Source organism: Diadema antillarum, unplaced genomic scaffold (genome assembly GCF_040938485.1).
Source record: "Diadema antillarum isolate AM-2024a unplaced genomic scaffold, OU_Dant_1.0 seq00000384_RagTag, whole genome shotgun sequence".
NCBI classification, from domain to species: Eukaryota; Metazoa; Echinodermata; class Echinoidea; order Diadematoida; family Diadematidae; genus Diadema; species Diadema antillarum.
The window spans coordinates 316029-339895 of record NW_027271382.1 but is presented as its reverse complement, the minus strand read 5'-3'; the positions used below and the strand labels follow the sequence as shown (position 1 = coordinate 339895).

Below are 23867 nucleotides of genomic sequence, written 5' to 3'. Positions count from 1 at the left end.
GGGAAATGTAAAGGCCTTCTTCCTGTTCTGTAAAATTCCGACTAATCATGACTAATCATAAAAACAAGGAAAAAGACGTGTAAAGACAATATATCTCGGACTAGCAAATCACAAGGTACTAAAGTATGATATGTTTGTGCAAAGCTACTTAAACGCAATTAGGAAAGATCAAATAGTAAAAATGCAGAAATCGCGACGTCTAATCACTTTGATTAATAAGCATCTTGGGCTGCCATGACAACCAAGTGGAGTGGAATATTCAATATTCCGAAATTTTTATTCTAATTAACATAATATTCCTTCATAACGTACGTAGGCCTACCTTCTCTGTTATGTTAGTTAATAATGTTATTTTCCATTGGGAAAATATGTTCAATATTGTAATAACAGCTTATGGTGATATGTATATATATATATATATATATATATATATATATATATATACTATATATTACATGCATATATGTGGGTGTGTATGTGTGCATGTACAATGTTTTTATTTGTATTCGAAATTTGTATCCTAATTAACATAATATTCCTTCATAACGTACGTAGGCATTCCTTCTCTTTTATTTTAGTTAATATTGTTATTTTCTATTTTGGAAAATATGTTTAATATGGTAATAACAGCTTATGGTGATATATATATATATATATATATATATATATATATTACATACATATATAATATGTATATATGTGGGTGTGTATGTGTGCATGTATAATGTTTTTATTTGTATTCGAAATTTGTATCCTAATTAACATAATATTCCTTCATAACATACGTAGGCCTTCCTTCTCTTTTATTTTAGTTAATATTGTTATTTTCTATTTTGGAAAATATGTTTGATATGGTAATAACAGTTTATGGTGCGAAGTATATATATATATATACACAACTGTATATATATATCGTCTAGGTCCGAACATGTTGCGAATTCACGTATTGGCTGCACTATAACGAAGAATCAAGAAATAAACTAGTAATGCATCATTTTGCCAATAAAGAATGAGTTTATTGTACTAAAGCCCTTTTTACACTTGTGTTTCTTAACCCCGGACTTTCTCTGACCCAGGACTATCGTTAGTCCCGTACCAATTTTTTCAGCTTTTTACACTCGCCGATTAGTCCCGTACTAAGCTCTTGTCCGGGGCTAAGGAGAAAATTGACCTTTTTACACTCGTATTTCTTAGTCCGGTACTTTCCAAACCACATGAATATTCATGATTACGCTGTGTACTGTACACGTACACGCACGCACCGGCAGCACTTGATTACCTCGTTTCTGATTGGTCAGTGAGGGTCGGACTTCGTCTCCGTCGCCTAGCCCAGGATTATTTTTTTCGTTCTGTTTACACTCACTTGCTTGGCACCGCAATTGCAGTGCTAACCCTGCTATTTTGCAGGGCCAGATAGTACGGGATTATCGGTGGGGCTATCCCACTTTGGCAAAAACGAGTGTAAACAGAAAGTGGGCTAAGGATAGTCCCGTACCAACGGTGGGGCAAAGGCCCTCCCCCCCCCCCCAGCCCCACCGTTGGTACGGGACTAAGCAAAAATTTACAAGTGTAAAAAGCCCTTTAAATTTTCGGTGGCCTCTACCTTCTTCAGGAGTCTCGACGGGGAATGACGGTACCAAAACACAAATTGGACATGAAGAGGGCGCACTCATATACAGACTCATGCATAATCTCATTCTTTATTGGCAAAATAATTCATTACCAGGTTATTTCTTGATTCTTCGTTATATATATATATATATATATATATATATATATATATATGATACATACATGCATAATATGTATATATGTGAGTGTGTATGTGTGCATGTATAATGTTTTTATTTGTATTCATTATTTTGACAGCATCCGTAATTTAACCTTTGTTTTATGGTGGTCTCCAGTATTGCTTTTTCCCCTCCTTGATTACAGGATATAATTATCCTACTTTGTATTGCAATGGTTATTTCTACCTGGAAAAATCGTACAGGAATAAAACCTCATAACAGCAACCCAACGTTTCTTTGTGGGAGCATGTTATTCTTGGATGATAGACAACCAAACGTCGGACTATAGAAATAGGCAGCATTATCATGACTATTGTGAGGACTATCATTATCATTACGTAATTACATTACAGATGTTGTTGTTTTCACATTCTCATGACCAGTCACTGTTATCAGTAGACGCATCAACACCTAATAACTTGCACTCTGCACATACATAGCAAGTGTGTAATCAACTGTCGTGAAAATGCTTTTCAAACAAAATGATCTATCTAAAAAAACAAAAAAAAACTTTTATTTTATTTTACGTTCGAAATAGAGGTGATCACTGCATTCATACAAACATTGCATCTCTCGAATAAGACTGATGGGTTGTTCAACTCTACGATCGAGCTGATGGCATCTTTCTCGGAATATTACAAGTTGGCTGAAGCACGTCTAGGCAGCGTAATCGCGCCCTGGTACCGACTTCATCACACGCTACTTCCGCCGGTTGGACAATCGGCTATAAAAAGACTGAAATCACTGGTGTCGTGTTCTTCGCGCGTCTGTCGCATTCACGAGCAGAGCGTCCAGTGAGAGCGTCAGAAGACTGGAGAGCGAGAGACGAAGATTCATCTTTGTTTCTCGGTAGCTGCGACCCGGAGACAGAATAAGGATCGCAGCACATCACAATTAATTGGTGTATCGTCACCAGTTTTCTTCTTTTTCGTCGTCAAGGGATAAAACTACAAAGATGGCCGACAGTATAGTGCTTCATCTGGTCGTCTTGACATGTTTAGTCGTTTTCGTCACTCCACAGCAAGGTAATGTTCGTTCTTTATCGTTTATCATATTACTACATCGACTACAACACAATGCAGTTAGATGATAATTGCGCATAATTTTTCTTTAATCTATGTGCGGGCATTGTCATCAGTATAATGGACTATGGTGATAGGCGTTTAGGAACTATGTTTAGGAACTAGCTGTTTCTGAAGTATGGACACTATGACCAAAGTGTATTTGATGCCCGGATCAATGTCTGTTCATAATTGGCTAAAGTGAATTGATTATCATATTGATTAAAGATATTGTATACCACGCACGTATGCATGTTACTCTTAAGAGTACATAACAATTGGTCTCATTCCTATTTCTAAAATAAATGGAGAATGAGAAGAAAGCTTGCCGTGCAATATGAATATGATAGATATGAAACGACTCATGATGTCGTGATGCATATAGATATATTAGAATGATTAGGAACAAAATCGTCAAAATAAATACACTTTAGTAAGATAACAAAAACATCACAGAACATAATCTCACAGCTGACGTCCGCGGAATGAGCACACAAAACAGCATTCCTCCCACCTGTGAGCCTATATAAACTTAGAATTGCATACGTTCGTCTGTATAAAGCAAAAACAAAGATTTCCAGCCAGTCTCTCCGGAATCTTTTTTCTTTCTTTGACATGGATAGGATGCTATGGTCCAGTTGTAATGGTTGTCGATGGTCTTTAATGGTCCTATTTTGTGAACCACCTCCACCTCCCAAAAGACCGACTGGTACAACATAACCAGGCAACTGCTGGTGGTCGGGGCACTAATGTTATTCTTTGGAAGGGAAATAGCTTTCCGTTTACCGTTTCCGATTGACAGGGTGCTATGGCGGAATAACACAGAAAACTGCAGACGTCCTATTGTGACGTCAAAAGGAACTGAACGTATTTTACAGAAGGAACGTAACCTTTTTTTTTTTTTCAATTCACTCTCTCTAATCTGTGTTTCCAGATTTTTTCCTCGAATGTGATTGTAAAAATTCATTATAAATAAATTGACATAATAGGTCTTACATATCTCTTTTGCGTGTATACACACACATAATAGGCCCTCACACAGACAGGAATACGTAAAACATCCATAACGATCTAAAAATAATATTGTACATAAAGAGCAAGCAGTGCTCTCATCTTCAACTATGAAGGATGCACTTCTACAGAAGAAGAAGAAGAAGAAGAAGAAGAAGAAGAAGAAGAAGAAGACAGGTAGAGGGCGAAAGATGTAGCGATAGAGAAAAGAATCGATGACGAGCGATCGAGAGATTCGAGTGACACTGAAAAATTTTGTTTGGGACATTCAGCAATGTAATGGTGGAAGGCAGTATTAATTAGGCCCATCTCGTGTGTAGGGATCTATAGTTTTGGTTTGGATGAGGCTTCAGGTTTTACAGGTGTGAGATAATGAGGAACCTCTTTTGAATATAGAAGAGCATACAATTCTAAGAGAAATCCAAAGTTTATTTGATGAAAATTGGTTTAGAAATGGCTGAGATATCCAAGAAAAAAAGAGACGTCCTATATAGAAGGTTAGACCCACCTTTAATATCAGGACCGCTTTGTGATTAATGGTACCACATAAACAAGCCAATGCTGAAGAAAGAACTCATCGAAAGAGATTTGATTCTGTTCGACTGTATTCTGTAAGAAAGGATCCAACGCGTTTTTTTTTTGCGAAATACCCCATCGCACAACCCATGGGCTATTCCTACTTCCCATAACTCTTGGTATCAAATTGTTTCCATCTTTGAATTAAGCCATGGTGTAGTAGAATAGGTCGGAGAGCTCTCACTTTTTTCGAGTACCAACCTTTTAATGAATACTTGTATTGAATTAATGGGTTTGAACATCAATAAAATAGGCCTATATGGTATAAGATGGCTGGTGAGGTCATCAATTACCTTGGCACAATTCACGTTCATTGTCGGTCAAGAAGAGTGATAGAAGCTGGGAGAAACTTCTTACATCTTCAAATTCACTCGCGAGGAGGTAATATTGTTTCCTTATTTAAACTTGAACGTGGGAGTGTCGTTACAACTCGTACAACGTGCACGTGTCAAGGCCTCCTAAACCTTGACATCGACTCTTTATATAATTCGGTCAGCGGTCGTGCATTGATCCCATTGGGACCATTACAATCTAACAATTGTTAACCCTATCCTGGCTAAAGACATTACTGCAATGTACAACAATGGTAAGATATCTTTGTTTTGGAGGGTTTTTTTTTTTTTACAGTGGTCCTGAGAAGATGGAGATGGAAATCTTCGATTGTTTTACCACTTTTGCCTGACGCACAAATCCCTTAGTCAGGGCAAGGGAGCTTGGTCAGGGACAGAATCCAGAAGAGTCAAGGGAGAAACAAATAGAAGAGGGGGGGGGGTTAAAGGGATGGTACAGTATTATTTGAGATGATGATTCAGCTTTGCGAGACACTTTAGGAACCACTTTATCCAATGTTAAAGAGCATACAATATTCTAAGAGGATTTCAAAGTTTGTTTGATGAAAATCGGTTTTGAAATGGCTGAGACGTGCAAAAACAAAGTATAACAAAGTGATCCTGCACTCTTAAAACATCCGAGTCAGAACTGACCCGGAACTGGGACCGTTGGGGTCACACACGGTTCTGGGTCAGAAATGACAAGGAAAGTCAGATATGACCCATTCAGAGTCATGAATTGGGTCAGGGTGACCCCATTCGGGGTCTTCAAGACCAAATTCCAAGTCATTTTTGACCCAGAACGGTGTGTGACCCCAACGGACCCAGTTCCGCGTCACTTTTGACTCGGATGTTTTGAGAGTGTGATAAAAGGTGGGTCCCACCTAGCTTTTATTAGGATCGCTTTGTTTTGGATATCTCGGCCATTCCAAAACCAATTTTCATCAAATAAACTTTGAATTCCTCGTAGAATTATATGATGTTTCATATTTCATAAGAGATTTCTCATTATCTAAAAAACAACAACAATTCATCATCAAAAAAGTTGGAAACCTGAAGCCGCATTTTAACCGAAACTTTACCATCCCTTTAAATGCGAACGTGTGTGTGTGTGTGAGGGAGGGGGAGGGTATTGGTATGATCAGATGGGGTATCTGTCGATTAATTTTTTTATCTCTTTCCCAAAGCCTTTCCCACAGTTTATTTGAAAGAGTTTTGTTTTCTTTTCGTCTTCTTCCTTTTACCGAAATCCATTTCTATATATACCAGGGATAAACAAAAGAAATCGAGTACTAGATGAAACAATTGCGGTGGGAATCCTATCATTGATGCACCACCAATATGAAAAAGAACGTTACTTTCAGTCATAAGACTCTAAATCACAAAACTCAAGGGACAACCAAAAATGGGGTATATGAAGCAACACAAGTCAGCTGGTTTTCATGTTACTTTTAATATAATTAACAAAAGACAGCTAAAGGTAACATGCTCCGTCTAGGGAAACATGCTCTGTCTTTGCTCCGTGAAGGGAAAGGTGCATTCCAATGTATTCTGTGGATCATAATATTAGTACTAAAGCATTTTCACAGGAGAAAGTGTATTTGACTGCTTGACAAATGCATTTATGATGATTTATTATGACCTTTGACGTCGAATCCTGCGTGATTTTAACACAGAGAGTGGCAATGAAAGTGATTTCCATCACCCAATAAAAAATAGCGAAATCAGCAGAGTTCCCTCTTCTTTCAGTTTCAGAAATTGGCCTTTTTTATCTCGGAACGTTTAAAGATTTGGAACTGTTACAGTTACAGTTACAGTTAAAGTCACATTACAATCAAACCACAAGTTACGGCCAGGTTGAGTCAAACCCAAACATCCTGTCGTAAGCATTCCATTACTTAGAATTGTTGTTGAGTCCAAATCCAAGAACTACCTCCTTTCTAAAACCGATCCCGCCTTTGTTTCTATAACAACTAAAGTTTTCCCTATCGAAAGCCTGTCTTTACTATGAAGCACTGTCCAGACTCCACCCCCATTCAACCATTCATAGTATGACAGCCAATTGTGTAACATCAAGGAAGTTCCTTAGTGGGTAACATGAATGTAAGATATATGAAGAAAATTGTATGATTCGAAAAGACCCAGGGGAATTCGCGTCCAAATATAAGTTAGTCTCATAAAAAAAGAGTAAAAACTTACGAGTGTAACGGTAAATATGTGACTGAACTCGGATGAAAAATAAGGAAGTTCTGACATTTTGAAATCTTGCTAATTTCTGCAAAACAATTCTTGTACAGTGGATATGAATACGCAAATGAGTGAGCTGCTTCTGTAAACGTACGTAGTACCTCCATAAACTTAACCGATCCCAAAACACAACAATCGATGACAATTTAGCGAAATACCGAGAAAATTACTTTGTAATTTCCTTGGTACAAGGTATTAAGTAATCATTTAACTCTTTCATTTCTTACTAGTGTCGTCTCGCCCATCCCCTCTCCCACCCTAGTTGTACCCGTAATCAGACTCAAGTACATATAATTGGCAACATGGGGAATTGCTGGCCCAGATATGTCGTGCGTCACAGGTAGAACCAGGGAAATGGTAACCTCCCTGGTAGAACGGATTTCTTCAGGAAGGACAAAGGAGTGTAATAAAGGATATCTTCGTTGGATCAAGAGCGTAAACTCTATAACCACAGGAAACTGGGAGCGTCAGTTTTACTTTTATATACACCACAACCAGCAATGTGAAAACAGGCTGTCAAATTTGGACAGTCTAAAAGTGATCAGCAAAACGGAATTTGTGGGATAGGTTCATTGCGGGTCGATGGGTAAACTTTAATCCGACGGAAAATATATCTTATCCAAAGCAAACAGAATCACGTTCTTCTATTCAGAGAATCTTCCTTCAGAGCTTTCATAAAGGGCAAAGCAAACCATAAAAGGCAATAATGCTCTTTACAAAGCACTGTCATAGTTTTAGTGGTTCTTAAACCACAAATTCTGGGAATTTTTCCTTCCGAATTTTCCATAAATAATGGTGAAGCAAACTCAAAGAGGCAATAATGCTCTTAGCAAAGCACTGTCATAGTTTTAGTGGTTCTTAATCTTATGTCGCATTCAGATGATTTCATTGACAGGGCGAACTCTAATTATATGATGTATTCGTATCAAAGTTGTCCACACTATACATGTACAGGTTATTCTTAGGATATTCTCTATTAAAACGCACATAGGGAAGTTTCGTGCCTTCATGAAATCAACACCACACACAAAAAAACACCACATTTTTTGACATTGCACGGGCATATTCTTGACTTATGATGAAAGTAAAAATAGTGCGTGTTGTATATCCTGAAGCTGTTCTTTTACTCAATAGAATTTTGCACGCAATGAAAAAAGCTCTTTATGTAGAAGCTGAAGTTTAATTCCCTTAAAACAGAACTAAACGAATCAGTATTATGTTGTATTTGATCTACGAATATGATACATGCCAATGTACTGTATTCCCATGTGACTTGTTCGTTTTGTATGTTTGATCTATGAGCATCAACTTGTTTTCCTCAACAATTCAAATTAGACGGAAAGAATGTACATGTATACTATCCATGACAACGAATAATGCAATTTGAAATTCCCGAGGGCGATATGATGCTTTCAGCAATTTGATTTACATCTCTCTCTCTCTCTCTCGATTGTTGGCGCGCTGCGATGTTGATATTCTCTTTAAAAGAAAGGACTGCGACGAAAGCAGTGCTTCTACTCAGTGATGATCATAAAAAAGTAAGCTCGTAATGGGGTCCCAAGGTCAGAGTATGTGAGACAATAAATGTCATGAGATGACATGAATGTCACAGCATGTCTGCCGTCGTCAAAACTATCTCCTACCTGAAAACAAAACGAAGCAGGTGTGCGCGTAAAACTTTAGTTGGAAAAAAACTTTTGAAACTCAAGGTTCTTTGTATGTTGAGTGTGATGACTGCACGATCTGCAGCAAGAGACGGAGCATATGCGCGCAGCGGTCTTCAATTCTCTTTCCAGTCAAAATACTAGTAAGGAAAATGGCTAATTCTTATATAGCGCATTTCATAACCGTGGGAATTGCTTCATCCTTGCGGAGGTTGGTGTGTTAAAAATTGTTTCAGAAGCATGAGAAGGAGGACATTGCAGCTTGGGTTATGAAGTTATCATTCTCGTTCCATAGGGAGCATTTTGTTCTAATTTTAATGCAGGTTGACGACAATCGGCTGTCATAGGCATTTCGACATTCCTCACATTGAGATCTCTATAGTATCCTTTTATTGGGGGACCATAAATTTTCTTTTTTCTCACTCTTATAGGCTCTTGAAACAAGGAGCTCCATGATTGGTGGAAATGCATCAAGGCATTTTTCAATGCATTTAGCTCATATCTTTGAATTGTTCCTCCATTTACCTCATTTTCTCCCTTTTATTCCGTAGTTCCGCTCCTCCAGCGGAGCTCATGTTATACACACATCACAAAATTTAGCGACGGGTCAGGTCGTCCTCAGTACTTGAAGCTGGTTTAGGAAAGACTTTCATTGCAGTTAATCTGAGAGGAAAGTTATTGCACACTATTTTAGGCTTTTAGAGACAGGAATTATGAATTTCCTCATTCTGCGTAAGTGCTAATACTTCTATGCCCATGCTGACATAACTGGTGTCAATGCTTTGACTTATATTCTAAATCACGCATAACATGGTCATTTTCGATCACCACCAACCGCGAACGATCAGTTTGGGGTTATAGGCTTATGCGATTTTTAAACTAAAGATACTGATAAGTGATGTAAAGGGAAAAAGTAACTGACGATAACATAAAGCGCAGGAGATACATGTATAGCCTCAATCCACCTCCCTGATGGAAATAATGGGCTTGCATCTTAACAGTAAGTGAACTTTCGATATAGCAGTGGTATATTCATGATCGAAGCGTTTTAATAAGGAAAACAAAACGAAATGTATAAATACATTACTCGATAGTTAGCTGATCCCGAGACATAACAGCATAGTGTTCCCATTGCTGTACTTGTGAAATGTGAATGACGGAAATGAATTTGATTACTATGAAAGTACACGTTCAGAACGAAATCCCATGTTCGGAAGGATTAAAACCAGACTTGTCTTTTAGCATGATTAGGCCTACACGTTGAGGACGGACTGCTTTTGCTTTAACACGCATTTCCCACAGACACTTGCCCGAGTATTGCCGGGACTCGTCCTCAAAGGCTTAAAACTTTGCTGAAATTGATGATTCAGGTTGAAAAAAAAGTTGCAAATATCGAAGTGACCTTCTCCAGGATCAAAGCCAGTAGTTATATTTGAGGCTTTATTGCGAAATTTTTATATGGTAGGATGTATTGCGATACAACTGACCTTTTATATGCATTAATTGTGATAACTCAAACATTCTTTTTTTTTAAATCACTGCTCTCAATGGTAAACAATACCTTAAAACGCAACTTCTGGTATCATTTGATAGGGCCTATACTGCGGCGACTTTGTTGGCTGGAGTTTTTACGGTCGCATTTATCGCAGCTCGTATTTTACATTCAAAATGATTTCTGACGTGTGAATTATGATGCTTTCATTTGGTACATTTGATGGTCAATACAACACTGTAACGGGGGAAAAAAATCCTGCTGGTTGCGACTACGAATATGATTTAAATTTCGCGGGGGTTGTCATTGCAAGTGCCGTGTACGTCACTCAGATACAGCATTACACGTACCTCAGTGAACACTGCTATCTACACACATGTAATGCTATCTTCGTAAGACGACGATCCAGATGGAATGACGTTCGCGTCATGTTCTTTATAATTCGCAGTCAAATTAATTTTGCTCGTATCAAATGTCTGTTTGTCGTCTGAGCTAGTAATTTCTGATGAATTATATATCACTACGCCCAAAGGAGTTGTCCTGTTTCGTAGGCCAGTATCATACGAAAAATATCAGCACACTGGTTGTAACTGCGCCTTTTTTGCTGCCATTTCGGCGGTTTTATTAACTACTACGAATCGAATACAACTCTATTCAATGCGAAGTTGCATTTCATATTTGCTTACGAAATCAAACGCAAGTCCTTTCAGCAACGGACGTGCATTTAAACACGAATTAGGGGACTTGCGTTTTGTTTTTTCTTGTTGCGTGTAAACGCGAAGTTTCTGGCGACGGGGCCATTGGAAAATGAAGCCGATGATTACTAGTAGCTAGATATGTTCGCCCAACTCGTCAATTCGAAAGTATTGAATAAATAATCCACATTATTCTGCAGACATGATAATCGATTAGTACATGAAGAGGAGGAGATAGACTTTGATTTGATGTGATGGGCAAAAATGACCAGACATCATGGACAATGAGCTAAACAGAAAACCACATCATATAGGGAGATAATTATCTGCACTGTCTTGCATGGTGACTGGATTACGTTAAAGCGCGAAATGAAGCTTTTCTTGAGATTTCTAGATTCTATCTCAATGTGCTTATATTTTTGTAAGTAAGCGTATATTGTCAGATACTCTTTTAGTTTCATACCTTGCCACCTTACTGTAGCTATTTAGGGGAAAACTCGCAGACTATCCTATTCTTCGAGAGGTTTGCAATGACTTCTCGGTAAGGAGGATATATATATTTTTTTAATTTACGAGGGCTCCCACGTCGACATTTCATGCCATCACCGTGGAGATAGGGGGATGCGGTGTTTGGGCGGGCGGCATGCGATGATCGCATGGAGTTGTTGTCGGCACAGAGACGGTTGCCCCATGGTGCCATAGTTCGGAAATCGGAGCTATTTTCATTCAGCTGGAGATGAGCTTCAGCTCTCCCTCCTCTTTCTGCCCATGGATCGCCGACCGGCGCTGCCCAGGACGCGCTCCTCTTGGGCGGACGAACGCCGTGACGTCAGCATTCCTCAGTTGCGAAGATCGCTGTATAGAAACATTACATTGCGTAACCTGTGACATCGTCTGTAAGATACGAATAGTCTTATTTCTACGCTATTAATGACACCTTTAACTTGGCAACTAACGACTATAGGCAGCTCTGGTCGATGATGAAACGAGCGCTTTCAATGTATAGAACAGTTTTGTAGAATACGTAGGCTAAAAACAAAAAGCAGCTTCCACATTATTTCAAATCTCGCGCTAAGAATAAGAAAACTTATGACCAAATGGAAGGGGCGAGGCCCTCCAGCTGTTAATCGTCCGATTTTAATATAAAGTAGTGTTTACTATATAGGTACTGGTTACTAAGAGAATGCGTTGTCAACCAGATGATCAATACACTTAGAAATATCCTTGCTTAGATTTTCGTCATATGAGTGCAAAAATAAAGTTGAGAGAGAGAGATCGTCATGTATAATTATATAGAATTACAGAACATTTACGGATTAGTTTACGTCAGATCTGCGCATGCGTGGATGACATAATGCGCAATTTTCGTTGGCTCCAATAGGCTGCCCTCCTCTGTCGATTTCTTTCTCTCTCGGATATCACCACATGAGAAGAAGTCTTGCAATAATTGCTGCGCGTTCCTGGCAGCTATAAGCGGATGCCTCGGTACCCTTTAACAAGTCCTGGTAGCAATCGCATTGTGGGCATCCGATTCAAAGCTGCACAGACTTGTCCCATTCCTAAAATGCCGGTGAAATTAGCCTATTAAGCCGAGGAGGACAAAAATAATGGTGTGATGACAAAGAAGACAGAAAAAATGACGCTAAGACGACAGACGACCACGGAGTTGTTTTGCCAGCACACAAGTCAAGTTTCTATATTAATCCGTGCGTCGGGTCGAATATAGGAGAATTAGGGTTGAGAAAGAAATGACATTTGCTTTGGACTGGACCGAAGGAAATGTGGCTCATTACGTCTCGATATCAACATGATCAAACCTTACGAAACAGGAAATCTCCTGCATTTATTCAGTGGATGAAGGCTCACCATAACATTCCATCCCTCTTTTCTTTTTCTCCAAGTTGTCAATTTGAACTCTGAAATGACAAGCGACAAATAACATGTATATTTTTAAACAATTAGGACTGACATTCGCGCTCGATGAAAACAAACCAATCATGAAACAAAAAACAGAGATAGAAATATTTGGTATCCCGTTTTAACAAATAGAGTCTAATGAAAACTTAGAGGAGAGCTAGACTGATGTATAGTGGACGACAGCACCATGGAGGGAATTAGGATTACAGTGAGATAAAAATGTAGAGAGAGCGAGAAGGGGGTGGGGAGGCGCCAAGGGAAATACTGTTAACTTGAAGGGGGAAGAAGAGAGAATCCAGATAGACCGATCACCCATTCGGAATCAAATCTCTACAGTTGAAATTTTGATTCAATCATAATGGGGGGAATTTTCAAGAATATGTGTGATAACAATATGGCGTACGATGTGTCTCCTATCAATCTACACATTTGTAAATTACTTCCATTTTATCATTTTTTTATACGAGTCTAAGGAGGGAAGTGGCAGAACTCATTATTATAGCTGAAAAGTGAACATTGAGAAAAAACACACATGGACTCAAACACACACACACACTCACACATCATAATATTAACAAACAAAATCCCATGCGGAAAGATTACGACATCAAGCTTTTTTTCATATGGATTATGAATAAATTCATAAATCTAGATATAGCTTTGAATAATGTATATTATATATATATATATATATATATATATATATATATATTTATTTATTTATTTATTTATATGACGAAATGTGACGAATTTTCTCCAAAAGGGCTTTGAAATGTTATTTACAGCATTTGCTTTGCCGAAACATTTAAAGCATAATGATATAAATATGTAAATGACGTAGCAAGTTTAAGCCTTTTTGTTTTGTTTTGTTTTGTTTTAACAGTTTTGACCATATTTTCCTCTTAAATGTCCCCGGGCTATAGTCCCCGTACTATAAATCTAATCGTCCGCTCATAACACCGCTAAAGCTCGTGACATATTTCACACCCTCAAATAGCCATAGAAAGATTGAATCAAAAATTCCTAATTTGTTGTTCTTGTTTCTCCATCTTTTACTTGCCACACGCCGACACGTTTCACCTCCCAAGCACCACTTCCGCGACGTGAATATTTTTCTTCACCCTCCCATAAAGGTGACATGTCGGCATACAATAAATAGGGGAGGAAATTGATGACCTTTAGGAGTGATCCCTAACACATCTGCCGTCTTGTTCGATTAGATATACGGTGTTTTGTGCCATACTTGACAAGAACCTTGCTCCAGATCTTTTGCAAAACAGCCTTGCGCCTCCTCGCGGTCATGCAGCGGGCGCAGCTGGAACGTAATAGCTGAGGTGAAAGTCTCCTATTACATCGAGACGTCTTGTTCAGTATGTTGAATTCAACAAGTTAAAAGTAGGTAATGTCAGTGATATAAAGATGATAGGCCTATACGTGTCAAATCAAAGCAGCACCATTCCATCATTTAGACTGTTTTGTAGAAGCAACGAGAAATTTTAACTATGCCGTGGAAACTTACGGCGTATAAGATTAGGGTTAGAGTTGAAGGGGGAGTCATGTGCTTATATCATTCGAGTGACGAAGACAAACACATATATACAATTAATGTACACATTGCACATACATACATTAATACACACACATTCACAAAAAAAAAAAAACATTATACAGGGCCCCGTGACGTTGAAACGATCTTTGCTGATGATTGCAATTATTCAGATCTATTTACAGTATATGTTAAAATAATAACATCTAACCACCTCTCGACATACTCAATGCATGATTTGTATGCACGTATAGGCCTACGTATTTTTTCCGACTGAGTCATATCAAGGGTTATCTGTCATTGTCACATCAAACTGAAATAAAAAGATCTAATTAGACCTGGAAAGACACGAGTACTTTAATGATAAAGTGTTGGTTTGTCCCGTTCGGTCATGTCGTAGTCATATTTCCGACTTGTGATAATGCCTTTGGCGAAATTAGTTTGAACTCAAGACCACCATTCCGTTGCCATGGCTCTTTCCTATTCGTGGAATTAAAACGATAGTGACTTTACATTTCTCTTTATAAAGTCATGTTAATGATGACTATGAATATGCGTTATATTGCACGGCAGTTTTCAAAAACAAAAAGAAGATTATAACAACTGTTTATGAGTACGATTTTTTTATTTATGATTATTGTTATAAGTTCGACATCATATTTGTGCTTTATTACTTTTACATACACAACGAAAGTATTTCTCTGCAAGCGTTGTCCTCCATGTCTGAAAAAAAATGATTTCATTAATGTGCCAGAGGACAGTTATTTTGATGTGCTTGAGTGTGTGATTGGTGCAGATAATAAGTTCTAAAAAAATTGACTCATAAATTCCCCTCAGCTGCCACAAGGCTTGAGTATCAGAATTTTCTAATGCACTTTGTGAAATATGTGAAACGATTCGAAAATATCAAGGTTCCCATGTTTATATATCAATTACTCGTTTTAAAATGTTAAAGTTTCTTATTTCTGAATTAATTAGAAGAGTGACAAATCCAAACATCAGACGATTCTGACTTAAATATGACAGGGCTTATTCCAGTTCTGTAATTTGGATGAAAACCCTGTCAGACAAGAATGTTATGCAAATGTCTCGATATTTCTTTTTACGATATCAACTTCTGGAGGGGGGGGGGGGAACTTCTTCATAAACGTTCTCCTCGAATTTCACAGCCTGCTGTTTGAATTGGAAGAGTTGATGTCATTAGATGAATACTGGGCTCGAAGAAGCAACGATTTCTTGTGTTGTGTTGTGTCGTGGAGCGTGAATTGTTGTTGTTGTTGTTGTTTTGGCAGGGGGATATGTCGCTATGATGATATGCTGTAATGTGTGTTGTTTGATCACGCTTGTGTGCCCCGTTGAATGTTCGATGATTTGAGAAGTGGTCGAGTGTGGTATGTGCGTTTGTTTCCACACCCTCTGTACAATCGTCAATGTTCTTCCTCTATGGCCGGTGTTTTTGGAAATGTCGGCCTATCCTTCCCAATTTTTCTTTGCCAAAGAAATATTCTACCTCCATCAATACCAAACATCACTTCAATTTCCTCTGCCAGCACCCTAGACATTTTAATTAGTTGCAGTGGATGGCAACACCTTGATTCTGTCTACGCCCTTTACCCAATGCAGCCAAATTTTTAATACATTAATGCTATCCACTTTGGCCCGAATTCACGAAGGTGGTATTGAAACAATGTTTTAAACCATGGGCAATTCGTATGGAGCGCCAAGTATCGCATGGCCTACTAGTATTTTGTTACGAATGTTGTCATTTCGTCAACGAAATGACAACATTTCGTCGACGAAATGACTGTTTTCGTAACGAAATGTCCATGGTTTAAAACATGGTTTCAATTGTACCACCTTCGTGAATTCGGCCCTTTATGTCTAGTCGAGTCTAGTCTCTTGTATTGGCCATTTTTATCATTTTAATCAAGTGATGAAATTCAGCTTAGTGAAGTTGTAAACCTACACAGTTGAATTCTGGAGGGATGAGGTTTACATGCACTTACCATCCATTGTGCAGGAGATTTTGTTTTTGTTTTTGTTTTCATTTCACTTTTTTTTTGGGGGGGGGGGGAGGGGGCTACCCCTTCAATCATCACCAAGAATACCGACCTGTTGTGTCTGTTCCGTCACGTGCTTGTGTAAATATGTAAATTTTATGTATAAATGTGTTCTTTGTTGTGAAGCAATATAATATATTGTCGTCTTGTTAAGTGTTGTCTCTTCTCTGCATGGAACTCTTTGCATTGCTCTAACCTGTACTTTGCCACCACGATCATCCGTAATAAAAATATGAAGAAAGGTGATATCGTGTCAAAATCTCATACAATTCAATAAATTGTGACCTTATGACATCAAGGTAAGTTCTGTCATTGATTTCATATCCATCGCCTTTTAGCTAATCGCTGTGCTTTTGGTCGTTGTGCTTCGAAACCGCTTTATGTCAAACAATATGTATTCGTGCATATATCATAGTGTCATTGTATTTTTTTTTTCATGTTCCTTTGAACGCGCTTATGATAAAAGAGCAGCTGCTTCTCATTCATGTCAGTAAGATTTATAACTTAATCATTTAATTTTTCGAGAGCCTTGTTCGTTTCTTTATCTATTCCCATGTTTATATACATGTTTCAGAGCAACTCCGCAAGGAGTGGTCTTGTAATAATTCATATTCTTCCTGTCTGCAATATTTTCCCTCATACTCACAGCAATTCCTTTATATCTGAAACATTATACTTTTAATAGCGTTTGCTCAAACTTTTGAATAGATATCCGTTAGTCAGCATGTGACAACCCACTATCGGCATGCTGGTACTTACAATAACCAAATATGAGATGTGTAGGCTAAATCATACTTCGATTTCATATTTTAACTGAAATTATCTATACCATGAAAAGGCCATCAATAACCTGCATGAAGTAGCTTCCTGTTTCAATAATGTTTCACTTTGATGGTACGAAAAAACGAAACGTATGTTTGCAAATTTGTTTGCGAATGTGCTGCATTTCCCTAATTAAAGCTCGATTCCACACCATGCTGTAATTGACCTTGTTATGGTAAAATGGTCATCAATATCGAACAGAATAAGCAGGAAAGTTGTGACTTTTAATGTTCCGCGTGTGTTCGCCAAATGGTGCTATTTGTCTTAACAATATGATAAGTGAAATTTTTGATGAGTCATCAACTTAAGACTCTGCCACTGGTTTCATGCACGACAAAACTTATATCATAGAAGTCGTGAATTTAGTATATCATCCTGCCTCTGCATCACTTCCAAAAAATAAATCATTATAATGAAATTCAATTCAATTCAATTTCATTCAATTTATTTTCATATATTTCTTTATGAAGGAATATACATCAAATGTAGTAAATGAAAGTGAAACACAATATCCGGCTAGGATACACAATAAATCATTGTGAACATAATAGAACATGGCGGTAAATCTTTGTGAGTTTGGCTCTATATTTAAATGCTAAAGAAATATGATGGAAATGTAAGTTATTGCAACTCAACCACGACAACAAGAAATTCTTTCATTAACTATCTATTTAGTGTTCCATGCATTCAAGGGATACTATTTTTGGGAAGATTTGTAAGCAGGTCAATGGAAATCTTTTCAGGCGGTGACACCATCACCTCACCTTATTACCATTATGTGATACTCGTTGTCTTATGCCACCTTGTCCTGAACATATGTGGAACTTATGATAACATCACTTTCAAATTTGGATCCCTATTATGATAAAGCATGACCTGGGTGGTCCGCAACTTGAAATTTGAGCATGTTGCACGCTTTGAATATGAGAACGTAAATATTGTATGTGAGTGCACATCACGAGAGCGTAGCGCGCAATATTTTGCAGCTTATTTCCCACTGTGCTGTCGACGTTTGATGTTCTGTGTCATGTTCTGCGCACATTTTAATTTTCTAAGTAGTTTGATGTTTATCAGGTTAACACACGTTTTTCACATTTTTGTTATATTTTATTTTGAGCATGTTGCCGATTCTCGAGGATGTTGCATAGCATGTTGCTGGCTTTTGAGAATGTTGCAAAATAATTTGAGAATATCGCAGCGGCATGCTCAAACTTCTCGTCGACCAACCTAAAGCATTTGCAAATTAATTTGATATTACGACATCAAAGCAAACTGAAACGTAAAGTGGTGTCGCCCTTTAAAATGGCAGAAATGAGATCTCTCTCAGTAGGGGGTTATTTCCTCTTCCTCCCTCCTCCAGACCTTCTCGACTTACCTCGTACATGACTTTCGTTTCTTAGCATGAGATGTGTCCTTGGGGGAAAAATATGCCAAGATCGTAGACCTTCACCTGTTTCGTGTCTATCCGTCAACTCACAAAATACATGGGATAATTTGGCAGACGTTTTGGTTATAAAATGACAAGACATTTAAGCGAATGTTTCCACCTGCACGCCGTCCAAGCTCTTATGCTACACTCGATGTTAAATATGTCAGCACATAGAATAATCGCTTTTTGTATGAAATGATCTGTTCCGTCTCTTTTTTTTAAAAAATTCAGAGTTGCACTTTCAATTCTTTCTTGTTTTTCATTCTTTTTGTCATGATAATCAATAAATTCAAAATAAGAAGCAAAGAAGAATAAAACAAATATGCCTACTACTTAACAAAGCAAGCACAGAGATTGTTTCTATTATATGCCAGAGAAATGTACTTTTATGAATTTCGTGTGTGTGTATAACCCCCTGAAATTCAATTCTTGACAGTATACAATTCTCATCAACAGGAGTCTAAGAAGAATCAGATACCACATTCCTCCCACCCCAATACATAGATGTAGCCTATACTTGGTAAGGTATTTGTGTCGTCGTCTCAATATTATATGTCAATATATGTCTCAAGTGTCGCAATATTAGTAGTCATATTTGTACGACGCGGAATCGCGGATCCGCTGCGTAACAAGTTTCGACGGACAAGCGTTCTAAATGAAATGTCGCCCTCTGTGTTGTCTACACCGCCAACAACAAGTTTGCGAGGAGACAGACGAGGTATTCGAAAGTAGGCTTGAGAGGCCGGGGAAAAGAAAGAGGCAAGCAGAAGGAGAAAAATAAGGGCAACACATAAACGGAGAATTATTGCTAGAAAGGAAGAAGGCGTATATAGGAGGAGGAAGAGCATAAAACAAAAAAGATAAAAAAGTACATGTAATAGAAATGGTAGTCGTAGTAGGAGCAGTAAAGAGAAGGAAGAAAATGAGAAGAGAAATGGAGCAGGAAGAGGGAGAAGGGAAGAAGAGATAAATATATCTATAATAAGATATATATAAATATCTTCTCCTTTTTTCCAAACTTGTAACTAGTAGACTCATAGACTTTCATGTGGGAAAAATCGCAAGATTGTGACTTTTCCCATTAAGATAATGACGATTTGCTCTCTGTTTGTTTCGCTTTTTTAGTACTGCGACAGCTAGTTGAACGAAGGTGACATTATAGGAACACACTTTGAAGGAAACTGATGTGGAGAAGCAAACAAAATTAAAACATCTTCACAGATTTGAATGATGTAAGTGACATACATTCAAGATAATTATGTCACTTACATCATTCAAATCTGTGAAGATGTTTTAATTTTGTTTGCTTCTTCACATCAGTTTCCTTCAAAGTGTGTTCCTATAATGTCACCTTCGTTCAACTAGCTGTCGCAGTACTAAAAAAGCGAAACAAACAGAGAGCAAATCGTCATTATCTTAATGGGAAAAGTCACAATCTTGCGATTTTTCCCACATGAAAAAGTTCTCTCTTCTTCACAGAAAAGGTCGTATAAAACTCAGATTATGAAGGCCAATGTCATATCAAATCGCCGTACAGACACCTGAGGGAAGAGAGAGAAAGACATCTTGGAGGGGGGCACACTGGGGAAGAAAAATCGCATCACACGTCGTACCTTCCTCCTCTTTCACGGGTCATGTTCAAACTTGACCTACAACGTGCACCTTATGCGACTTGACCAGGTGTGGGCGGAGCGCCGTCTGGCAGCTGCAGTTGCGGGAAAAGATATTGCCGGCTTTGACCTTCCCACCTGCAGAATTCTGTGTCTGTAACCCCTGGAGGCTAAAGCTGCAGCGCACGACGATCTAGCTGATGCTCAGAAAACGCATCATTGTCTGAGTAAGCAGAGACTCACAGAGAGAAAGACGGGCAGACAGACAGACAGATAGATAGACAGACAGACAGACACGCAGAGAAATGTGAGGGGGGGGGGGGTAAAAGAATATATGGAAGACAACGACGACCAAGAAAAAGTAGCAAAATATCTACGATTAAGATAGCAATAACTATAAGAACATGAGAAAAATGAAGGGAAAAAAAAAGAGCAAGAATGCAAAAACAAAACCAGAAAGAACGAAAGAACAATAGAAGAAAATATATAAAAGAAAGAAAAAGAAAGAAAAAGGAGGAAGAACGCAAGATACAGAGCTCACAACGTTATACGGTGAAATTACTTCATCGATTGCAGATTCTGACGCAAGACGTATTTAAAGTGGCAACAAATTGCTAATCACATCAACTGAACTAAAATAGCAGCTATAGGTGGAATGGCATGGAGGGGATGCAATCAGGGACCAGTTAGGGAGACAGATGGCCAATTTCTGTTCAAGGTGGTTTGTTCTTCCACAAGTTCCAAGCAAGACAGATGTTACCTCGCTCTTTGGAGGCACGTACGCACACCCACACAAAGAAAAGATAAGCAACAGAACTAACGATGACAACACCAAGGGGTAAATAAGCTGGTTTAACTTTACCCCACTTCCCAAGGTATAAGTGTTTTCGAACCTGGTTTTGTGTTAGTTTCTCTAGTTCTTTCTCCTCCCCAAAACAAATATGTTATCCTCTTATGATTTGTTTTACATTTTGCTTAGAGTTGGAGCAAACCGAGTGAGAAGAAAAGAAATATGAGATGAGATGACGATAGATACATGAAAATCAAGTTAGATTTGGAAATTCGATCCAGACATGTTGTCATGAGGGATCAAAATATATCATCGCGCATGCATGGTTTCTTGTCCGTAATGTACTCAAAGTATGATAGAAAACTGTCTCCCCTTGGAACCTAAAAAAAAGATAATTAAAGAAGAAGAAAGATTGGACTAGAATATCTGATATCAATAAGAAATCGCCATCTTGGGAGAAAACTAGAAAAGGAGAACGACAAGAAAATAAAAGAACACAAATTTGAGAAAGGAAAGAAGAAATTAGGATCGGGGGAAAAGGTAAAGTACCAAGAGAGATGAGACAAAATGTATTTGAACAAATAGATGTTTCTTGAAATGAATCCAAGAAGAGTAGCTGACGGGAAAGGTTTACGATTATGATGATAATGAATATGATATTAACATCAGTATGTCAACATGTCATCTGCGTTTTTGGAAGATCAGAGTTAGGGGACTATTAAAGAAGACTTAGCCTGACATTAACAAATTTTCATGGTTGCATTTTTCGGGACTTAAGTGTGGATATGTCTTATGTAGAACAAAAACAGAACTTTCTCTCTAGCTGTCGGAGAAGTCAGAAATTTGCAGGAATACTACCAAAAAGTTGTCGAGGTATAACTAAAGAAAAAGGCTTTGGATTGGGATTTAGTGTTCGTACATTGCCGACGTTGATATCCTAACTCAAAGAGTGTTAGTGACGTAGTAAATGTTGACATAAAGAGAAGGAAATGTTAAGAAAAAGTGTCCCAAGGGGAAAAATAAGATTTTCTTTCCCCGTTCGTCAGAAGGCCATGGAGAAAGGTCAGCCATAACGGCGGCAGCTGAAATTCGATTGAACCTTGTCGCTCTATGATTGAGCCTTGGGTACGTAAGTTGAGAGAATATCTGTTTTGCCCAACTCGTTTTACCCCGTTGTGTGTGTGTGTGTATGTGTGTGTGTGTGTGTGTGTGTGTGTGTGTGTGTGCGTTTCAGCTTGTGTGTACGTGGCTGCTATGGGTGAGGGGGTGTCTGTACATGCATGTATCATTGGATCATTTCGTCTTTGCATCATCAACCTTGACTGCAACCATCGCCCATGGGATCCAGCAATAATTGTCGCCCGTTTGATGGCATTGTGCATCAATTACTTCCACGTGCGAAATCTCCGCAGCGACCGGCTGGAGCGAGAGAGGGAGCTGAGAGTGAAGTCAGTATATGGTTCCACTGGAAGATTCCACTACACACGGTCGGTCATGAATTATGTATTACATCGAGTAGTGTGACGTGTTTGTATGACGATTCACCTCTTGCTGAGCACTTGTTACCTATAAAGAAAAACAACAACATATCGGCCGCCGACTGAGAAAAAATAACAGGTAAGCACTTTTCCGTGTATAGATCCTACGACGGCGCTTATACCTGTTGCATCAGTCATCATTCTTTCTGTTTTGCATGGTATTTAAATTCGTCATTATAACATGTACGCAGACAATGTAATATTTCATAAAGTCACTTCGTGCATTATCAATGTAGGGCTATTGAAACTAATTGTACATTTTAACCATCATCCATTAATTTGGCAAATTTACCATAAATTCATTCATCCATTTGGAACGTCACTGACACATAGCCGACGCTCACTCGCACTTAAGCCACGAGATCAGGTCAGGACCATAAAAGAAATTATTTCTCACGAGTATAAAAACCGAAACACACGTTACATGTATCTCCGCTGCCACGTCACACAATGCAGAAATCGGTCTCCAACGGAGCCCACGAGCACTCCGCAATGTTATCCTGGAGCGCTTCAGCTGGGACGTGCACGCAAGTGAACACCTCGGTCACTTTCGCCCGAACATCTCCATCAACGTCTCCCTGCAAACGTCGGCGGAGGGGGACAGCATCTCCGGCAGGGGTCTCTGGAAGATGGGACTCTTTCGGAGCCAGTTCGAGGATGGCTTCGGAGACCGGATGGGCCCCTATGTGTACCAGCTCTTGGGTGAGGCTGACGCGTCCCGCAAGATCCGCGCTGGGAGACCGCACGTCTTCACTGATTTACGAACCCAGTATGACCTGAATGAGGTATGCCCCCACCCCATGCACCCCCACCACCACCGAACCACCACCAGCAACACCACCACTACCACCACCACCACCATCACAACCACCACCACTACCATCACAACCACCACCACCACCAACAACAACAACAACAACAACACCAACAACAACTGAAAGTGAAATAAACTATGATCTTTTTATCAGTTATCTATAGTAGCACTGAAATTTTAGCCAAATGTTAGTTATGACCTTCTTCTCTGTATCACAAAATGTTTGTCTGTTAACGCCTTTAAAACAAACACTTTTTTTTTCACCATGAGTAATAATACATCAAATTTCTTCTCGTCTCATCTCCTCGAACCAGCCTGCATGGTTGATGTGATTATGTTACGCATATAAAGTCTTGCCTTCTAAGCCACAACGGACGGACGCACTATGTTTATTGTATGTATGATGGACGTTTGTGAGAAAAGAATTTAACTTCCATTCTCATTTATATCTTACCTCATAAGTGACTATAGCTATT

The 23867-nt window shown here is 38.6% G+C and overlaps 2 protein-coding genes across 2 annotated transcripts in view; both read left to right on the top strand.

Annotated features, from left to right (window-relative positions):
- The first annotated feature begins 2356 nt into the window (after nucleotides 1-2356).
- The window catches only part of LOC139731752 (uncharacterized), a 116687-nt gene continuing 95176 nt past the window's right edge, over nucleotides 2357-23867 (top strand). The window contains exon 1 of the mRNA XM_071642634.1: nucleotides 2357-2815. Coding sequence (XP_071498735.1) covers nucleotides 2746-2815 — 70 coding nt within the window. The 5' untranslated portion in view covers nucleotides 2357-2745. The remainder of the gene's footprint in view (nucleotides 2816-23867) is intronic.
- Nucleotides 22294-23867, top strand: part of LOC139731762 (uncharacterized) — a 39783-nt gene continuing 38209 nt past the window's right edge. Inside the window, exons 1-2 of the mRNA XM_071642642.1 lie at nucleotides 22294-22297; nucleotides 23034-23362. Of these exons, the coding sequence (XP_071498743.1) occupies nucleotides 22294-22297; nucleotides 23034-23362 (333 nt within the window). The remainder of the gene's footprint in view (nucleotides 22298-23033; nucleotides 23363-23867) is intronic.